Source organism: Rhincodon typus, chromosome 25 (genome assembly GCF_021869965.1).
Source record: "Rhincodon typus isolate 14 chromosome 25, sRhiTyp1.1, whole genome shotgun sequence".
NCBI classification, from domain to species: Eukaryota; Metazoa; Chordata; class Chondrichthyes; order Orectolobiformes; family Rhincodontidae; genus Rhincodon; species Rhincodon typus.
This window is the reverse complement of record NC_063356.1, coordinates 29333217-29354630: the sequence shown is the minus strand read 5'-3', so window position 1 is coordinate 29354630 and position 21414 is coordinate 29333217. Positions and strand designations below refer to the sequence as shown.

Genomic DNA, 21414 nt, shown 5'->3' with positions numbered 1-21414 from the left:
TCCTTCACAGATGCTGCCAGACCTGCTGAGCCTCTCCAGCAATTTTGTTTTTGTCCCTAGTTTTCCTGGTTCTCAGACCTAGGTTTCTGATCCAGGTTTCAATACTGAACAAGAAATACTATTTGTTACATGTAATTAGAACCTAACTATGTGTGAACAATTATAAATCATTGACATATAACACTACAATTTAAAATTCTAATCTCCTTTAAACATGCAGTCAGGGTCATAAAGTCATAGAGATCTACAGCACAGAAAAGATCCCCTTTGGCCCATCACATTTACATTGGTCAAAAACAAGCACCTAACTATTCTAATCCCATTTTCCAGAATTTAGTTCAAGTCTTGTATGCCTTGGCATCACCAGTGCACCCCTATACTACTTAATTATTATGAGGGTTTCTGCCTCTATTGCCCTTACCGGTATTGAGTTCCACATTGCTGCCACCCTCTGGCTATAAATGTTTTTCCTCCCATCTCCTCTAAACCTTGTGCCCCTTAATAAAAATCGATGCCCTTTGGTCACTGATTCCCTCTGCCTAGGTAGGAAAGTATCTTCCTATCTTTCTCCTCAATTTTATACATCTCATTCCTGTCCACACTCAATCTTCTCTGCTCTAAGGAAATACAACTCCATTATGTCCATTCTCCCTTCATAACAAGCTGTCCAGCCCAGGCAGCATCCTGGTTAATCTCCTGTGCAGCTGCTATGACATCCTTCTGATGATGTGGATTCCTGAACTGCGCACAATACTCTCAATGTAGCCTAACTAACAATTCATAGAGTTCCAGCATAATCTCCCTGCTGTTAAATTCTATGCCTTAGCTAATAAAGGCATATGCCTTCTTAATCACATTATCCACCTGTCCTGATATTTTGGCACACCAAGGTTCCTTTGATCCTCGATGCTTCCCAGTGTCCTACCATTCATTGTGTATTCCCTTGCCTTGTTTGCCCTGCCAAAGTGCATCACCTCATGTGTCCTGGTTTGAACTCTGTTTGCCACTAATCAACTCATCTGATCAGCCTGCCTTTATCCTCCTTTAGTCTAAGGCTATCCATCTCATCATTTGCCACCCCACACACACACATGCACGGTCAGATGGGGGAAAAGTAACAGACATTTCAGGGGTTCCTATTCACTGGTTGATGAGATAATCCATTTCCAGAACATTACCTTTCAGTAGGCGTTCTTTGTTTACTTCCATTGGTACGCAAAAGACACAAGGTGACTGTTCACTTGTAAAAGGTCCCTAACTTATCGGTTAAATGTCACAGTTTATAACAATTGCTGAAGGAAAGATAAGCTGGTTTTCTCCAGGTTTAAAATGGGTTTTGACTGTTGAGAACAGAAAGACAGCTTGCCTGCTGTTGGAGATTACCTAAGATCCCAGAAAGCACCTTCCAAACCCACGACCACTTCCATCTAGAAGGACAAGGGCAGCAGATACATGGGAACACCACCATCTTCAAGCTTCCCTCCAAATCATTCACCATCCTGACTTGGAAACCTATTGCTGTTCCTTCTCTGCTGTTGAGTCAAAATCTTAGAGTTCTCTCCCTAATGGCATTGTAGGTCAACCCGCAGCAGGTGGACTGCAGCTGTTCAAGAAGGTAGCTCACCACTACCTTCTGAAGGGTAACTACGGATGGACAATACATGCTAGCCAGCCAGTGATGCCCGCACCCCACCATATGAATTAAAAAAAATCAAAATCCTTCTCTCGCTATCTTGTTCCCACCCAAAGCTATTCAGTTATCTAAGAACTAACCACATGTTTGTTGGCAGGCAGAAACCTTTTGGTATTGATACTGGTCACTAGTCACTAGACTAATCAACTTTTTTTTGCCAGCCAGCTCCATCTGTAGACAGAATCCCTTGACTCCAATTCATCTGCAACCACTTCAGTTACTGCTTGTTCAAATGCATGTTTATTCAGTGCTTGCTGTAAGTGTCAGATTACTTGCTTTACAAAACGTGCAGAAATCCTTTAAAACATTGGTTTTCCAAAAGTTCTTCTTCAATTTGGTCCACAATTTTTAAAAAACACAAAAATAAAATGACACTGTCTTTATAATTGCATTTCTGCATTTTTGTGCAAAGTCAATGGGGAAGAGGCTATTACCCCAGCACAGTTTGTGCTGGGAAAGCAAATATGAATTACCTTGCTCAGCAACTAATTGTCTAACTATTCCAAGGCACGGGTATTCTTCTTCAAAGACTGAGGAGAATGAACTAGATACGTGATGAGCTAACAGGTTAAGAACTCTCAAAACTTAATACTGGGCAGAGAATTTGAGTTAGAAATATAAATACTTGGATACCAGCAAAGGTTTCTAAGTATATAACCAGCCCACATTATTTAAAATGGTTCCTGATCATCATCATACACTGTGAAGCCATCTTAGACCATCATATAGCACACCAACTATGCAGAAAAAGTGAGGAAAAAGACTCCACAATGATTGTGTGGTGGTTTGAGTGACAGCAACCAGCAGCAGGCGGCCAAGCTGTTAAACAAATGCAACAGAGAACAATGTGTATCTCTTCAGACAGGTATACCATCACCAGATCAGGATGAGTTGTCAAACTTCCAAAGCATTATATTTAACTTTGAAATGCTAGTCTTGTAAACTGTGTTATCTGTTTAAATTGACAACATGCACTACCGTGGGTTTGTGATATGAAAAAGGGGGATGTTTTGTTCCGTCTCACAGTCAGTATAACTTTTTGACAGAGTATGTCAATATGCCTTTAAGAGACATGCACATGTCACCCCTCTATCATAGCATATGACTTAGGATTATAAAGATCACGTGCTTCATTTTAACTCTGATTGTTTGAAGCATGCTGCACTGTTAAAAGCCTATACCTTAATGTGAGCCCAGTCACTTATGTGCTTAATGAATATGATGTTTGCATATAATAGTAGCTACAATAAATGTCTGTGGATCTTTCAATACCAAGAGATCCATGCCCAGTTGCCTATGTTACTAAGGATAACATAAGCATGTGCATCAAGCAAAATATCCTGCTGGAGGCAAAACTCTGTTTCAAGGCCTGTCTTATTATCAGGTATATAGTTGATGGAGTTGCTTTCTCTGGGATGTTAATGTCTGTCATAGTTGAATGGCTATGTATTTGCAGCAATCTGAATTATTAATCATAATGAAGAAATTTAATTGTACAGTAACAGGTTTTATTTGGAAAGATGATGATTTAAAAAAACAACTTTGTTAACATCCTTTTAAGTTGCCTGCTTTATATATGTGCATCAAACCCTGAGCTGTTTAGATTGTGTGCCACAGAAACTCATCTGTGTCATAAGCCTTGTGAAACCCTTTACTTGAGAATTTATTTTCAAAGTCAGTTTATGTTTAAAACAAAATCAATTTTATGAATGGAGGTTGCTAAATGAGAACTGTTTGCATTGGAACTTTATTTTCTTAAAGTACTTGGTTTGTTTTTGTTTTGTTAATGATTGTGCCAACTGATGCATATCACATGGAATTTCGTGGCCATTTGCCTGACACCTTTGGTTTCAGATCTGGCAGTACGTAACATTCCAACTCTCTGACCAACATGTGTGGTTAACTTCTTGTCCATTCTTTATCAAGGCAGTTAGTAAAACAGTTCTCCTCCCTTCACAAACCACAAGCCACAGTGGAATCTGTGACCTCGGTGACTAATGTCCAAGTCAAGAAAAAGGATGGATTTTAACTTATTTCAAAACTGGGATGTGAAAGACTTTGAAAAGTAAAGTTGCTGTTTGCCGGCTCCTTGCTCATTGATTTAGTTCTTCTGACTGTATAGATTTTTTTTCCCCTTTTTAAGCAAAATATTTTCATCTCTTTTGCGTATATAATCCTAGAAATCAAATGTGATGCATGGGAGAATAGACGTTTTTGTTTCTCTATGATATTCTATTTGTTAACTCATGTAACATCTCAAAGCTTTCAAGTAAAGTAGACTATTGTTGCTTCTATGCTTACGTTTGGCTTTGCTTAATGTAAAACTTTATATATCTCACAACTTTGAGAATCTAATTGTTGAAAGGCGGTTCTGCAGAACTGACAATCACGAGATGGATCAGTTTGATTGTTCTAGATCCAAAATGTGATGTGGACTTCAATTGTCTAAATCTACCGTAATAGTGAAAATGCTCCATTTTGATTTTATTTTTAGCTGTCCAACTCTAATGGGCAGTCCTGTGGAATATAGGAAAGTAGTTGGCCCCTGGACCCATTGAGCTGACTCTTTAATTCTTCTGATGAAAAGAGAGTTAGGCAGCAGTGGTGAAAGGTTGTTGATCAGATTAGAGGTTTGTGCATAATGCTGTACAGTGTTCTGTATTGGGTCCACTGCTCTTTCTGATATGGAAATGATATGAACTTGTGTATAAGGAGTTTGCAGGTAGTGGAAACTTAGAAGTGTATTACTTGGTGACATTTACTGCAGAGTGTGAAGAAGTTATGCATTTTGGAAGAAAGAGGTTGACAGTATATCTTCAATGTTCCAATTTTAAAGGTGATACGGAGTACAAAGAAATCAAGTTTCACACATGCACCTTTGAAGGTGGCTGAACATTTTGAGAATTACATTTTTAAGAGGTTTGTGCAATGCTCGGCTAGAATATGGAGGCAAGAGAAAATGCTGTGGTAAATGTTTATGAGTAACTGGTTAGGCCTCAGCCAGAGTATTATCTGATGTCTGTACTTTGGGACGGTTTGTCAAATTTTGAATAGTGTCTTGGTGACATTTGCTGGATTGGTACGATAGATGGCACTATAGAAGCTGGGATTATTCCTTTGGAACAGAGAAGACTAAGGAGTGACATATTAGCAACTTTCCTGACAGCTTAGGGGGATGCAATCAATTGTCCCAATTTGGGACCAGTAGGAGGCATGAATGGGAGTGGCAAGAGTATGGCCATCCTGTTCTTGCTTCTGATCCATCCTCTCTCTATGACATTTGCGCTGTGACAAGAAGGTTAAAATTACTTTCTTGCTGCTGGATATCTTGGGGAGCTGACTGCAGTGATTGTGACAAGGTCAGCCAGGTGGACCTCATAGAATATGAGTTCCCTGATTGGGGCTGTTAATCTGGTCCAATCAGGGAGCCCTGGTTGACAGATATAAACAGGAGTATTGGACTTCCTGTTCACTCTCTGAGGGAGCTGGACCAGTGTCAAGGACTCTCCACATGTAAATAAAGTGAGACCTGGTGACGGAATACTGGCCTCTGCAAAGTTATTTCATAGGTCTTGACCCCAGAGGCTGCCAGTCTTTGGCGATCTGGAATGTCAGTGTTGAGGCCTGTGATAAACTGAGATACTTGCCCATACTAATCTGTCAAATCTTCACGAGCTGATTGGCGCATAATTAGGCATGTCTTTCTGACATATTTGTCCCCACATCAAAGTAGAATCACAAAATTGCACCCTCTGATTTTATGTTTGGCCAGGCTTCCCCATGCTCAAATTCCGGAGGTTTGCAGTCCCTTTGATGCTCCTGAGCACCATTCTCCTTCAAGTCCGGGCCTAAAACTCAATCACATTGTTGCAGATAGAATTCCTGAATAGCTAACACTAGTGTGGGGGTGACAAGTTCCCTTTAGTGAAGGGTATTTTTTTTCTCTTTCCTTGCAGTTTTGTGATAAGGTGGTGAATAAGCAGCAGAATGCTGTACATGATGTCTGTGTTTGCATATTATGTATGTCCCTTTTGAGCGATTTCCCCCATTCCACTCATTGTTTAGTTTGCTATTTTATTAATCCTTGTGGATGGATGTGTTTAACAGCACTTGAAAATGTGTCAAAATATGCACATTTGTGATTTGTTTTTTTCTTTCTATTGACTTGTTTCTTTTCTCCAGAAATCTGGTGGTGCAGGAGGAACGAAGCCCAGAGGTAGACCCAAGAAACTGGTAGGCTACATGTTTGATTTTCAGATTCTTGAATAGCGCTGGGTTTGAATGACAACTATGCATTGAACATCCAAATGTTAACTTGATGATTCTGATTTCATCAAAACTGGCAGCAGACCATGATCAGCAAAACTTTGCAGTCATGAGGCTAGCATTTTCAAGTTATGTCTGTCTGCTTTGGTGATGTTATTCACACACAAGATGTTATAGTGAGACCACATTTTTGAATTAAGATATGATTTAAGGTGATATTTTCATGTTCCAGACTTTTCTATTCATTTATTAAGAAGGTGGGCAGATATATTTGTAGAATATGTTGACCTGTTTTGAGGCCATTGAAGCATTTGCAGCATTTTAAGAAGTTTTGTAATATATATTTAGAATGGGAAGTGGGGAGGGGAAAGGCATGAAGCTGTAATGAATTTGTATGTTCTGAATTGATTTGGAATAGTCAGCATGGTTTGTTCGAGGAAAGTCGTGTCTCTCAAACTTAATTGAGTTTTTTGAGGAAGTTACCAAAATGGTGGTTGATGGTAGGGCAGTAGATGTTGTTTATTTGGATTCGAGTAAAGCCTTTGATAAGATAGACTACTTAGTAAAGTCAGGTCACGTGGGATTCAGGGTGAGCTTGCCAATTGGATACATAATTGGCTTATTGACAGGAGACAGAAGTAATGGTGGAAGGTTATTTTTTGAACTGGAGGCCTGTGACCAGTGGTGTTCCATAGGGATAGGTTCTGGGTCCTTTTGTTTTGTTTGTCATTTATATAAATGATTTGGATGAGAATATAGAAGGCACGGTTCGTAAGTTTGCAGATGACACCAAAATTGGTGGCATTGTAGACAGTGAAGAAGGTTTTCTAAGACTGCAAAGGGATCTTGATCAAATGGTTCAATGGGCTGAGAAATGGCAGATGGAGTTCAATCTGGATAATTGTGAGGTATTGCATTTTTGGTACAACAAACAAGGGTAGGGCTTATACAGTTAGTGGTACGGCCTTGGGTGGTGTTGTAGAAGAGGAATCTAGGGGTGCAGGTACAAAATTCTTCAAAGTTTGCGTCACATACAAACAGAATGGTTAAAAGGTGTTTGGCACGCTTGCTGTTATTGCTCAGTCCTTTGAGTATAACAGTTGGGATGTTATGTTGAAGTTGTACAGGACATTGGTGAAGCCTCTTCTGGAAACCTATGTCCATTTCTGGTCACCCAGTTATAAGAAGGACATTATCAAGCTGGAGAGGGTTCAGAAGAGATTCACCACGATATTGCCGGGCATGAAAGGTTTGAGTTATAAGGAAAGGCTGAATAGGCTGGGACTTTTTTCACTGGAACGTCGGAGGTTGAGAGGTGGCCTGATAGAAGTTTATAAAATAATGAAAGGTATAGACAGAGTTGATGGTAATCCTTCCCCTAAGATGGGGAATTTCAAGACTAGAGAGCACATTTTTAAAGTGAGAGGAGAGTAATTTTAAAAAAGACATGAGGCAAATTTTTTACACAAAAGGTTGTTTGCAGGTACAATTACAGCGTTTAAAAGACATTTGGATGGATATATGAATAGAAACGGTTTGGAGGGATATGGGCCAGGGGCAGGCAGGTGGGACTAGTTTAGTTTGGAATCATGTTCAGCATGGACTGGTTGGACTGAAGGTACTGTTTCTATGCTGAATGACTCTATGAACCTGGAATGCACTGCCTGGGCAGGCATTAGAGGCAGCAAACCTCAACCTTTAAAATGTAAGTGGATGAGCACTTGAGACATCATAACATTCAAGTCTATGGGCCAAGTGCTGGAAAGTGAGATTAGGGTAGAAATGTCCAAGCAGACTTTGCCTACAGGTGTGGACCAAACTTATTTTTTAAAAGTTACATTATTAGTTGTAAGCAACTCTAATACTATGAGAACCAAAGCTAACCGAAAATAAAGGGTAGCTTTTATGACTGATTTTTAATTTTTATAGACTAACTATTTAATAGTTAATTAATTGTTTGGTAATTGACAACTGTTAATTTTATAGATTATTCTGTTTAACTTATGCCCCACTACATCGGCCTTTTTTATCTGACATTTTCTCTTTTTTTTAGAAAAAAGGTTTACATTATTTTGGTTTCCTTGTTTGGTTTTTCTTTCATCTTGCTTCTATGTCCATTTGATAGTGGGAGATAATTTTTAAAAACTATTTTCCACACTTGATGACAGCTTTAAAGAATGGATTCCAGTTAATCAAAAATCCCAGATGTGAATATTAAGATTGTTGCATCACATTCAATTTGATTCATCTTTCTATTTTGTTTTCTTGCTGATGTTCTTCCCTTCCATTTCTCTTCTCCAAATTGTCAGAATGGCAATTCTTTATTTATTGTAGGTTGACTTTTCAACTTGTAGCAAATGGATATCTTGTTCCCATTTGAGTTTCCAGCAAGGGTCATAGATAACCATGAGGAATGCTAATCCATCCTACTTTAGGAATCTGAGGCCGGTTGTCTCATCATGTCCATAAATGGACAGGGAATGAGCTAATTCATCAATGCCATGGATGTAACCTAAAATCCAGGACAATCTTTTTGGCTTCTGCTTTCGAGCAATGGAAAGACGTGTTGAACGAATTTATTTGTGGTGAATTCACCAGTCAATCAGTATCCAGAGAGCAAATTCATCTGCAATGCTAGAAAAGCACAAAAATAATTTTTTTTCTTACATCTGCATTGACGATGTCGACATGATGCTCCTGGGAAGCTCACAAATTTACAATTGAATAATTCCCACCAGAGTACTATGAAAAGCAAAATTTTATTTGGACACATTTTATTCTATTATTGCAAAAATAAATAAAAGACTTTGTACTGGGGGCAGTATTACTTGAATTGTTTGACTTGCTTCCTTACTTTTTTCAAAAATTAGTGTCCTGGATACACCTATCTCTTCTTCATTGCAGTTAACCATAAATAATGATAACCATGATGATTTCAGATAAGTGCTTTATAATCCAGTATCACTGTTTTATCACCTGTGTCCTGAGTTTGGAATTAGTTGTTTCTTTTTTTTTGCTTTGTGCAGTAGTTTGTATCTCTCATCTAAACTAGTTCTGTAGGAGAAGATGGATTCTGTATAATTCCAGGATTTGATTTAAACCAAATAACTTTATGTCCTTTCCTGATCAATGGTACATACGATTCACTAGTTTTTCAAAGTTTTAATTCCACATTGTAATGAAAGTCAATTTTCATTCTTCAGTTTGAATTTTGACAGGAGGGTGGAGATGCAGTGCATCCTAAAGTATGAATAAGTTTCTTTTTGTTTTGACGTCATCCTGTTTTCTTCAATTTATAGATTGCCCCAACTAAATTTTTGAACTTATATTTTATATGGAGGCTGTTTGTCCCTAGTTGCAGTGCCACAAAAGAACACAATATATAATTAGTTGGTGAAAGTACATGAAAGTGATGAGTTGATTTGCCTTTCTCTCACGTGCATTCTTTCAGAAGCATTCTGTCTTTGCTCAGTGTCTGCATAGGCGCACACAGTTTGAAGAGTTTCTGACTTCCCTTGAAACTCTTTTAGACTTTTGCCTCTGTGGTGGTTATAGCACTCAGTATGAGTGGATTAACAGGGCCACTGTTTGTACCAAATTTGTGTTTGATAGCCATAGTGTTGCTAGGATCATTACGAAATATAACAATATTCATAGAAATTCTGAGGAAATGCATGTTTCAAGCCAGAGCTTGTACTAACTGTTAACTCTGCAAAACATGGGATCTGAACAGAATGCAGATCTTTAATCGGTCCGCCATGCTCAGTTAAATTGCATGAAAAGGACCACACAGTATTGTCACACTGAGCCACACTTTCACCAATTCGGAGCTTTGCTTACGATCCCTTGTACCGTCCACAAGGTATGGACTCTCAATGTGCTTCAGTTTTACAAACAGTGAAGTATTCTGATACCTTATCTAATTGGACATTCTTCATGTGTCTGTCCAGACTGAGACTGTTGACATGCTGCATGACCATGGGATACATCACACTTGAGCCAGAGCATGTCCTTATCTGGCAATCATCTATGCCAATTCACCATTAATTGGGCTGGATAGTGATTACAATTGGGAACCCTGATCGGGAAAGGAAAAATATCAGCCACAAGGGCATTAAGGCCAATTGTCAATGTCCTTCTACTGTGATAACTGTGCTGAAGTAACTTAGGATTAAGTCTGTGACCTTCTACATTTTGTATGTCTCAGTAACACTGCAGGTTATATATTTATTCATCGTTGGGAGAAACTGATTATGGAAATGTTTTCGATATTTGTTTAAAAAAAAACTAGAGAATACAGGTGATGCAGAATTCTTAATAGATTAGAAGTTAGGCAAGCTATGTGCTTAAGTTCTCTGAATAATGGAAATTGAGCTTCATGCATGAATATAATGAGATTTTCTGTCCATTTGTGGTTTTTGATTGGAGAATTCAACCTTGCTGCAATTAGGCAACGTAAGCTAATTGAACAGTTATTCAACTTACGAAAGTGTTGACTGAGATTTTAGTGGCCAGAAATGTACTAGAATCTGATAACACTTGACTATAATTCTCATTAGTACCACCAGGCAGTTTCAGAAATTGACTCTTAACATAATTTTCTGAAGTCATTTTGTGCAGAATTATATTAAAATGTTCTTTTACTGGAATTTTGCTACTATGTTCCTTTATGAAATTATTAAGAGTATTAATTTTTTGTCCTCTGTTAAGAGTTCTGGTTGAGACAAAAAGATCTCCTTTTGCTTACTAGGTTCTCTTAATTACCATTGAAGGAGTTTTTTTTTAAAAGAGCTTCATAATAACATTTCTGAACCTGGTTTGGAAAAATTATTTTAAATACAAAGCAGAACAGTGAGGTGAGCACTTCTGTTAGGAAAAGTTCCTTCCCTAAATATGAAGGAAAGGATAAAATTCTGACTGGAGGAACCCACTTCCCTCAGCAAAACTCTCTCAGATAAATTAATACATTTCACCAAATATAGTTTACAGTCCCAGGTGATAAAATTATTCAAAAATGATGCTGTCCGGCTGACAGCAGAGCAGCATCTAACACAAGACCCATTTCTTTGTTCTTCCTGGTTCCAAATATTGAAAAATAGCTGGCAGAACTGGAGGAACTGATTTCATATGCCCTCCGGCTGGAAGTCTTCAAATGAGAGCAGGTTGGTTGTAGCAATTCCTCCAAGTCAGTGGCATTGCTTTGAGACCCCGCAAGACACATAATACCCATCTCCCAGGAATGACCCCAGTCCTTTAGTAACTTTTGCTCGGTTAGTATGCACATTCTTGATGTGCAGTTCATACAGTTTGCAAGTGGATTACTTGTTTTCACATGATGACAGATGCTATCTGAATGTTTGACAAATCTGTGTCTGCTCTTGCAGTAGTTCTGTCGAAGATTTATTATGTTTGTGATATATTGGGTTAATTTTCTTTCTTTGAATAAATGACCCCCAAGAAATTTGTTCTTTACTTGAAGCCATTGGGGACCAAACTGAATAATTGCGTCAAACCCATGAACATTCGCTGCTCTAATTTCTCTGATGTGCGGATGCTTCCTAGACAAAGAAGGAGACCAATAGGAAATTATGCTGAACATGGCCCTATGGCAGTCCAAAAGAGAGACACTGATCTCCTTTATGGATGGCATCAGTAGGCACCTTCAAGATCTCCATGAAGTTGTGATGAGGGAAATGGAGGGGATACAGAGGGCTATTAAAGCCCTGGAGGACACAGTTAATACAGCCCTGTTGGATATCTGTCAGTTATCCGAGGGAGCTAAATAAGAAATTGGCAAGGAAAGCTGGGAAGTACTGTCGCAAGCTGGCATAATGGAAAGACCAAGTCCTTCTGAAATTGTTGAAGGTGCATTGTTTGCAACTGTCACCCACTATCCTTTTGCAAGCACGCTAACTTGATTTTACTTCTTGAAAGTTATTTATTTGGTACTTATTCCTGCTCTTTCTCCATTGGTATGGTAGATTGTACAACATGCTTGTATTTTTGATTCATAGAAAAAATATTTAGTTATTTTCGAAACTTAGAAATAAAAACGTTATCAACTTCAATTGTGCTTTTGATTCTTTTTCTGCACTCATCTTTCTGCTCCAATTTCTGCAAGACATTTCTAGACTTATTTTATGATCAAAATTGTTCAGAATATTTCTGTATAGGATGTAACTAAACACTATATTGATCATAGGTGTGTGACTGTGTTACAGTAAATTGTCAGAGTATTTGGTTTCATTTGAAAAGGGGCTGTGTGAATTGGTAAAAACGTTTTAAGGGGCCAAGGTCCTGCCTGTTGGGGGTGGGTGGTGAGTGCTGTAATTTAGTGTGAGTGAACACTGTGTAATTTCCAGGTGAACATTCAGAACTGACCACTGCTAGCATGACAGGTTGGGAGCAGAGATGATGAGGGCAGAATGGGGATTTACTCAAGGTTATTCAAGTTGGCTCAGATGATTCCAATACAGAGGACACATTCCTCAGAATCTGACCAACCCCAATTAACAATGCAGTAATTGGTGCCTCCTTACCAAAATTGAATCAGCACTACGTGAAACTGACAAAAGCAACGTACACTTTACTTAAGCAGCACACAGATCTTGCCTATATTACTCTAGAAATGCTTTTCAAAATACTTTTAAAAATGCCAGCTTTTGTCTGTTTATCAAAGCAGATGTTTTGTAGAACTACCCAGTGATCAAGGCCTACGTGACCCCAAGATTGCCACGTTCTCTTTTGAAATACTCCCTATCTTTATAATTTTGCTTCCCATTTGAATCCATTGTTGCTGTTCAGTGTTTGGTTGAAATTCAGTTAGTCCTCTTAAGTATTCATTATGAAACAGAGATGTTTTTACCTCTAAAATATCTAGAGACGTGATTCAAATGACATGAAAGTGAAATAAGGGAGAATTCAACCAAACATTATTTCCATTGAGTTTTACAAACTGGTAAATTTGTGAAAGTGTATAAATATGTCCATATATAGTAAAAGAAAAATTACTCTGGTGCTGTGAATCCTCTGCTACTTGGAGGGTAAGCTATGTTATAGAGAATATTAAATGTTGAGTGGAAACAGAACCCATAGTAAGAAATATTGAATTTCAATTAACTACATATGCACTAACTTCTGCACTAGGCATACAGGATATGCCACTCCAGTTATAGCAATGGACTAGGACTAATGTTATTGAGTTAGACCTAAATCTGACACTGTTACTGTTCTATAACCTGTTTATTACAGTTGTATCAATTTCAACTCCAGGTTGTAAAGTTAGATGCTTGAGGACATGTTGACAACAGGGGTGGCATGGTGGCTCAGTGGTTAGCACTGCTGCCTCACAGTGCCAGGGACCTGGGTCCAATTCCAGCCTTGGACGACTGTCTGTGTGATGTTTGCACATTCTCCCCATGTCTGTGTGGGTTTCCTCCGGGTGCACCAGTTTCCTCCCACAGTCCAAAGGTGTGCAGGGTAGGTGGATTGGCTATGCTAAATTGCCCGTAGTGTGCAGGGATGTTTAGGTTAGGTAGGTTAGACAAGGGAAATGCAAGGGTAGGGGAATGGGTCTGGGTGGAATGCTCTTTGGAGGAGCAGTGTGGACTTGTGGGCTGAATGGCCTGTTACCACATTGTAGGGATTCTGTGATTCTATGAACATTTGTTTAGCATAATTAAAAGTTCCAAGGTACTTCACAGGAGGCTGTCAAGCAAAACTTGACATTGAGTCACGTATTGCTTTAGGCCATCTGCCCAATATTTCCTTCTCAAAAAGGTAGATTTCAAGGAGTAATGTGAAACAGGGGAATTCAAGGCAGAGTGTTTTAGGAAAGGAATTCCAGAGCTTAACATTTGGAAAGTTGAAGATTATGTTACTAATGGGTAAACTATTAAAAACAGATTCACAGCAAGTTAAAATTGGAAGAACGCAAAGAGCTACACGCGCGCGCGCGCGCGCACACACACAGAGACACGCGCGCGCACATGCACACCACCATTAACGAAACGTCCGAGCTGATAAACTGGGCCCAGAAGACACACAAATGAGGCAGCCCTTTCATTAAACTGTTTTCACAGGGCATTTGCAGGTTTTTTTGTTGCCCACTGCATTTCTCACAGGACTGATATAAAACAGTTGGAGTCATTTATGCAAGCTAAAACTAGGCAGCAGAAGTGTCATTTAAAGGGATTGCCATGTGGCCATGTTTGAATGTACTAGCAGGTTCTACAGGGGAAGGTGACAACATCTGTGAGATAATTAATGACTTCTTTGAAATCTCAAAAAATTAATAGTAAAAATTGATTCTGAGGTCAGGGCCTTTACAATTCTAATGACAACTGGGGCATTATCCTTTTGCTGGATCATGTATGCTGGAGTATGGATACCCATAATCCACATGTTGTATATTCACACTAAGGTGTGATGCATATTCTGCTGTGAATGTAGCTGCAAAAGAAGTTCAACATTATATTTTATATTAACTCTCTATCTCAAAGTCACGAGTTGACTATATTGTGGGATCTAAAAAGATCTAAATGACAAGCTGATCCTAATAATAGCTGTAGGATTGGAAACGGAACAGCTTATAGTAGGGAAATAGCTTTTTATGCATCTACAGTGGCCCTCCTTCCTACTGGGCAGCCACTATTTGGCCATCTGATGCTTGATTGGCACAGAGACAATGGGGGTGGGAGTTATTGGACGACTCTATATCTGTTCCACTTCTCCCATCCTGCCAAGAAATATGAAATATTACCCAGAGGTTTTTTTGGGGAATGTAGGGCTGGAGGGGGTCACAGACCTAGAGAGCTGCGAGGCCAATAAGTGATTTGAAAATAATGTTTTGATTTAATTTTTGCATCCCTGTCAGGCCAGAGTGGATGCAGGTCAGGGAACATAGGCGATAGGTGACTGTGACTTGGGATCTGTAGGGATATGTGCAGCTGATGTTTGGATATGTTCATTTTTAGGGAATGTGCCAAATGGGAGACTATCAAGTCCAGCATTGGAACATTTGAGACTAGATGTAACCTAGACAATCAGTGAGGGTTTTGGCAGCAGATGAGCTGAAGCTGTGTTGAAGACTGTCAATGTAACAGAGTTGGAACTTAGTGATGGTGTGGATATGGTGTTGGAAACTCACTATGGGGTAAGGTAGGTCACTGAGTTTGTGGACAGTCAGACTTAGCTACAGACAGTGGCAAGGGAGGATGAATGTAATTAGTGTCAGGGACTGTAATGTTTTAGTCTTCCTTAGCTGGAGGAAATTTTTGCTCATTCAGCTCTAGATGTCTAACAGCAACATGAGAAATCAGAAGCAGTGGAAAAGTCAAGAGGTAGTGGTGAAGTAGAACTATCAACATACGTATGGAATTCGAAATGTCTTTAGATATCATTGAGGGGCAGCATAACAATGAAAAATAGCTGTGGGTTGGGAATTCCAGCAGTGGTGGCACACCACAAGCGTAGGCTATTTATTTTTTCTTGACTTGAAGTCCAGGCACAAAGGTGCCTGGTCCAGTGCAAATGTGCTAGTTGAAGAGCAAATCCAAGCAATGGTATGGTGCAATGGTCAGTAACACAAGCTTCACATCCTCACCCTCCTGTTTGGTCTGATCTTCTCACTTGTGGTTTCTAGAATCCTCTGGTTTGCTGATAAGTAAGATAAGTCAGGTTGCTTTTACTTTTAATCACCTCTGGTGTGTTGTGAGGAAATTGAGCCTGATGCAGTGATTGGGTCAAGACGTATCAAGAATGCTCAGCATCAGTCATACCAGAGACCACAAGGCATCTTCTGAACTATATAATTTACCATTTTTCCTCACTTTTCCTTATCCATACATGAGAGTAATTTGTTTTCCATTTCCAATCTTGCAGCATGCTTCAAAATAGTATTAATCACCCTGTGCCAGCATGTTTTTCTATATATCGCCAATTTCCTTTCAACATGTACTCGGATCAGAAACAAAATTGTGGAATGATAATTATGCACGCCATTTAGAACATTTGTGACCATTTTGAAATCAGCTCCAAGCTCCAGGTACTGTTTTCATTATGCTTTCTGCAGCCTTAACATTTATGCATTCTCTTCATTGTAGTATTTACATATAAAAATGATATCTTTGTATATGCATTGTACTCTTGTTATTTATTACCTACCCTGAAATGGTGATCAACAGAGTTTGCTGTTTTTAGAAAGTAGAATTGCATTATTTTGGAGGTTCATCTCTGCAATGACAGTTTATTTGTTTTCTAACTTGATATAGTATTGATAGCAGGGAAAATAAACATTTGATTCTTCCAGATTTCAAAATGGCCGAACCCTTTTATTCTATTTGGAACTTTTGGTCTGTTGCAAGCCTTCTGCTCGGGAAACAGCTCATCAATGAGTGAATGTGAACCTTAAAATTGTTTAGACATTTTGAAGCAATTAACTGAGAATTGTGAGGATTCCACTACTAATGATTCTGTCGTGGAAACTATTTTTTGAGCAGTGTGGGGCCTATTTACTAGATTTGAATCCTAATTTATGAAAGGAACTTGTAGGGTAGCCGAATTATCTGACACAGATTTAATGAGTGAGCAACATTTGAATTGTTGGACTGCGTAGGTGAAAACTAGACTATGTCAAACGCTCAATAATCATCTTTTGAAAATTTCTGAAATGTAAAACCTGGGTACTAGTAAATATTAATTTTGCTCATTGAATTTGAAATGGCTTTAACAAGAATATGATGAAATAGTTAACAGCTAATCAGACCAGAAACAAACATCAAAGAAGACAGACTGAATTATATCAAAGTAATTAACTTTTAGAGGTCACATCTCTTTGTAAGATACATTTTATGGTTCAAGATGTCTGATAATTTATTTCTTTCACACAGGATGTATTGTTGTAATGGCTATTTTGTTATCTTAACGCCACTGGTGATCCAAACTGATAGCCCGCAAAAAGCTGCCTTGTGGGTGGGTTTTCATGCCTGTGGTTTTCAGTGAGACAAATATTGTTAACCATTTTATCTTGACATTTGTACCACCCGCAAGTAGAATTAAAGATAATCTTGATCTTTTTAGATAAATACATGATCGTATGTATTGCATTATAAACCAGTTTGATAAACAAAGCTTTACGACATAGCCGTGATCAAACTGACCTAGGCTCACAGTTTTATTTAATCTGAAACTGAGCTTTTTTCTGGTCACACAAAACAGCACGAGTACTGTACCAAACAGTTGGACAGGCATAAGTGACCACTCTTTAAAAGACTATGGCTATAATGGACCAAATTTTATTTCTTTGCTTTAAAATTCAGTGATTTTCCATTCTTATTACTTAGAAAAGGACTTCTATTCTTTAAAAATACCTTCTTTTTATATTTTGCCTCTTCTCATAATTTTTATTTTTCCTGACTCAATTTATTTAGTCAGTTTTATTTTATTTGGAGCCCTTATCTCAGGCAGACTCTATTTTTGTTTTATATTAAGCCTTCAATTGCAAGGTTAATTCCATTTTCTGATTTACAATTTGGTATTGACACAACAGGTTACATTAAATCTGAAGTATTTGATGAGGATGCAATAAGACCAGTTAAAGCACGACCTGTATGTGTATGTATGGTGCAGTAGTTGTAACTATTTTGCTCTTGCGTCTGAAAGTGGCATTGTGTGATTGATGGCTGTGTGGCATTCATGTCTTTTGCTGTCTGTATGAGATATTGCATGAACATTTGTTGAAGTGCTTTCCTAATCAAATGTATCACAAATGTGATAGAGAGCAAAGCATCCACAGCAGTCTGATCTCTACTTCAGAAGCATAGTCCTCTGTGATTTTTGTTTTCAAAAACAGCTTCTCACACTAGGCATTTACCCCTGTTTCAGTTGTGTTGAATTATGGGTTTATAAATGCTCAAATTTGGGTTATCTAGCTGTCAGTTTGGGATCCAAATTAATGACAGAAAGAAGAGATTTATTTCTTCAAACTTTAAGGGATATCCAGTGTCAAAGGCATCAGCAGTACACCAGTACCTTGCCCTAGGCAACATCATGTATGAACCTTGACAGATAATGTTGGTAGGCAATTTTACTGAAGGACGCATCAAAACTGAGCCCAAACCAACATTTTCCAGCAGAGTTGAATTGATGGCAACGAGAAGTGGGAAACTTTGCTAATTACTTTTTTTACAGCCTGCCTAAGAATATTAAAGGATATAGATTACATCGTGTAGCTCAGCATATGTTGAAAGTAGAGCCTAGGACATGCTGTATGTTCTGGTATTCCAGCATAAAGTGCCTTTACCGATTAGACTGTCATGGTCTCAATTGCTTCTTTAAATCTCTTAGCTGAATATTTCAATTAAAGGGCTCCAGTCTGCATTCATTGATTTTCATATGAGTAAAAAATAATTCTGCTTCAACAATGATTTGCTCAAGTACAGAATTTACAGAAAGATTCAACAGAGAGAATTGATTTAGTGATGGGGTTCAAAGGTGATGGATTGGTGTTTTGTCCATAAGTGGCAATAGCCAATTGAACAGCTTCAATGACCTACGAAGGCTTTTTATGGGAAGTCAATTAGAACTTTTTAGTTCAAATCCCAGCAGCTCCTGAGACATTTGGCACTTGGCAGTTTCCTTGGAGTAGACTCCTGGTGGTAGATTAAAGGGCCAATATACTCCAGTCAGGCTTTGAGGCACTCTCTGTGTATCTGTACAGATGCAGCGAGAGATCGCTCTGTGGAAGGGTTTACAAACCTAGCTGCTGAGGCTATTTTTCAAGCTAAAAGTTTTAAAATGTGCAGAGAGTGCACCTCAAACTAGAAACACCCCTCTGTCTCTGACCTGAACTCCTTCATCTCACAGGGCTTAATTGGTCAAGCCAACTTCCTTAACTAGCCACTAATTGGTCAATTTGAAAAATTGCTTCCAGATGAAGTGTTTTCTGCACAGTAAAGGGCTGAGACCCTCGTTTAACCCTCCCCTTGGTATCTTGACCCAAAATCCTGCCCAGTGGCTTTAGTCTTTCCAAACATCAGCTGTGAAAAGGTTGCAGCTTATCGAAGACTAGATTTCAGGCACACAATATGACAAAGTGTAATGGTTGAAAAGGATAATGGAGAAAAGAGCTTGTGACTTCAGGAGATACAATGGATGTAGTGATTATATTAGTGAACCTGTACTCCAAAGGTCTTGAATAATGATCCAGAGGAATGAGTTTGGATCCAAACAAGACACCTGAGAATTTAAATTCAATTAATTAAATAAGCCTGGAATATAAAATTACTTTCAGTCATGGTGACAATGAAACTGCTTGACTTAAGGAATGTACCCAGTGACAGCAGCTTCAATGAACAGGGCAGAGAGGCATCAGATGACCATATCAGCCATTCATAGAGGACCGGAAGGATATTGCACCATGTTCGCAATGATAGAAAATATTGTATTGTGAGATCATATCAATGGTCTGTAGAAACCTAATTTGAAAGATTCAAATGCAGTAAAATAGGTAAACAAAAGACTTAATAGAACTGTGTAACAACAGAACAAAGAGAAAGGGTGTTAGGAGTACAGGGGAAGAGACTATGATTAGATAACGAAAGACATGACATGTCCTACTATCTCTGATACATTACCTCAAAGGTTTAGTTTAAAACCAAAGCCAATTATGCAGTGCAGTGGAAGACCATTGACAGCAAAGGAATGTTCTTTGCATTCTGCTGTTGGTTTTAAGTGAAAGATACTTGAGTTATTCATTTTGCAGATCAAATGCACTCTATCTTAATAATACTTGAGCATATTAACAATTTTTAGCATGAATTTCTATCCATCAGTAGACATCTTGCAGTTTAGAGGAACATTCTATATCTAATTTGCAAATGTATTCTGAAGATCTGATGGAATTTGAATTTAGTATGTAATAAACACACACTGTCCATTTGAACTATTGTATTCAATGAGGTGATATTTCCTACCTTTTTTGATGAATAATTGCAAAAAACTACTGTCCATCTCTTTTGATGACTTGAATTCAGATCAGATACTCTTCAATGTGCTTCCAGTCTTCCAATGAAGATTGCAGTGTGAATGTACATGTCACACTGGTTATGTCTAAGTAAATACAGTGTTTTGTTTTATTCATTCATGGGATGTGGGCATTGCTGGCTGTGCCAGTGTTTTTTGTCCATCCCTAATTAGCCTGGAGAAGGTGGCGATGAGCTGCCTTCTTGAGCCGCTATAGCCCTTGTGATGTAGGGACACCTTTCATGCTTTATGAAGGGAGTTTGAGGATCTTTACCCGGCCATGGTAAAGGAATAGCAATACAATTTTTGGTCAGGATGGTATGTGGCTTGCATCTGCTGCCCTTGTACTTTTAGTTGGTCATTGATTTGGAAGAGGCAGATGGAGGAGCTTTGGTGAGTAACTGTGGTGCATCTTATAGATTGTACACACTGGTGCCATATGCATCAGTGGTGAAGGCTATGCATGTTGAAAGTGGTGGATGGATGCGAATAAAATGGGCTGCTCTGTCCTGGATGGTGTCAAGCTTCTTGTGTTGTCGGAGCTGTACACATCCAGGCAAGTGTTGAACATTCCATCACGCCCCTGACTTGTACTTTGTAGATGGTGGACAGACACCGGGGAGTTACAGATATTGTTAAATCTCAAAGTAATTAATTTTCATAAAAACCAATGCTCATATATGGTGTTCCCTTTTTTTTATAGCGCAGAATTACTGACTCAAAAAGACCTATCATTTAAAAAACATTGCTGGGAGGGTGGGGAAAGTCAAGCTATTAAGTCATCTGAACACATTTTAGTGAATAGTATGAAATGTTGAACTCTTGCAAATAGTGTTTGATTTTGGTTATATTGTAATCACAATATTCATTTAAATTTTTAAATTTTATTATTAATCCTTTTTCGATCACTGATCCAGAATGTCGTTAATTATGTGTGTAAAATCTTCAGATGATTTCCACCTGAAATTAGTGATAAAATGTAGTTAAAATTGCCTTTGAAAATCATGGGCATGAATTCCAATTGTGGGAAAGTGTTTGTCTTTTTAAAATGTGAAAGGGATGAGGCTGCAAAATCTCAATGGCTAAGGATGTTATTTTTAAAGAATATTTATGTAATATTAAGTATAGTATACCAGCATTTTAAAAGTATGTATATTTTTAAAGCACATTTTAATTGCAGTAAATTAGACTTAACGAATCCTCTTTAGTCTTATTTGCATGTCTGGCTCATTAAATCTACGGAATGAAAGTACATTTTGTGGTTCTTTGTGGCGTTATTGTGGTCAGTTATACAAGCCAGAATTTCTGTTCTTGGATTTTTGTCATGCTAGGTCAGCAATCCCACAGACCTGTAGCATCCTGGCTCTAACGTGTAACTTGTTATTTGTCACTGAAATGAAAATTGTGTTTGTTATTAATGCACAAATGTAAAT

At 38.4% G+C, this 21414-nt stretch overlaps 1 protein-coding gene across 5 annotated transcripts in view; it reads left to right on the top strand.

Moving 5' to 3' along the window:
* hmga1a (high mobility group AT-hook 1a) overlaps nucleotides 1-21414 on the top strand; it is a 105393-nt gene that overhangs the window by 24124 nt on the left and 59855 nt on the right. For all 5 annotated transcript variants that reach the window (XM_048611933.1, XM_048611935.1, XM_048611937.1 and 2 more), the window contains one exon: nucleotides 5876-5926. In XM_048611933.1, coding sequence (XP_048467890.1) covers nucleotides 5876-5926 — 51 coding nt within the window. The remainder of the gene's footprint in view (nucleotides 1-5875; nucleotides 5927-21414) is intronic.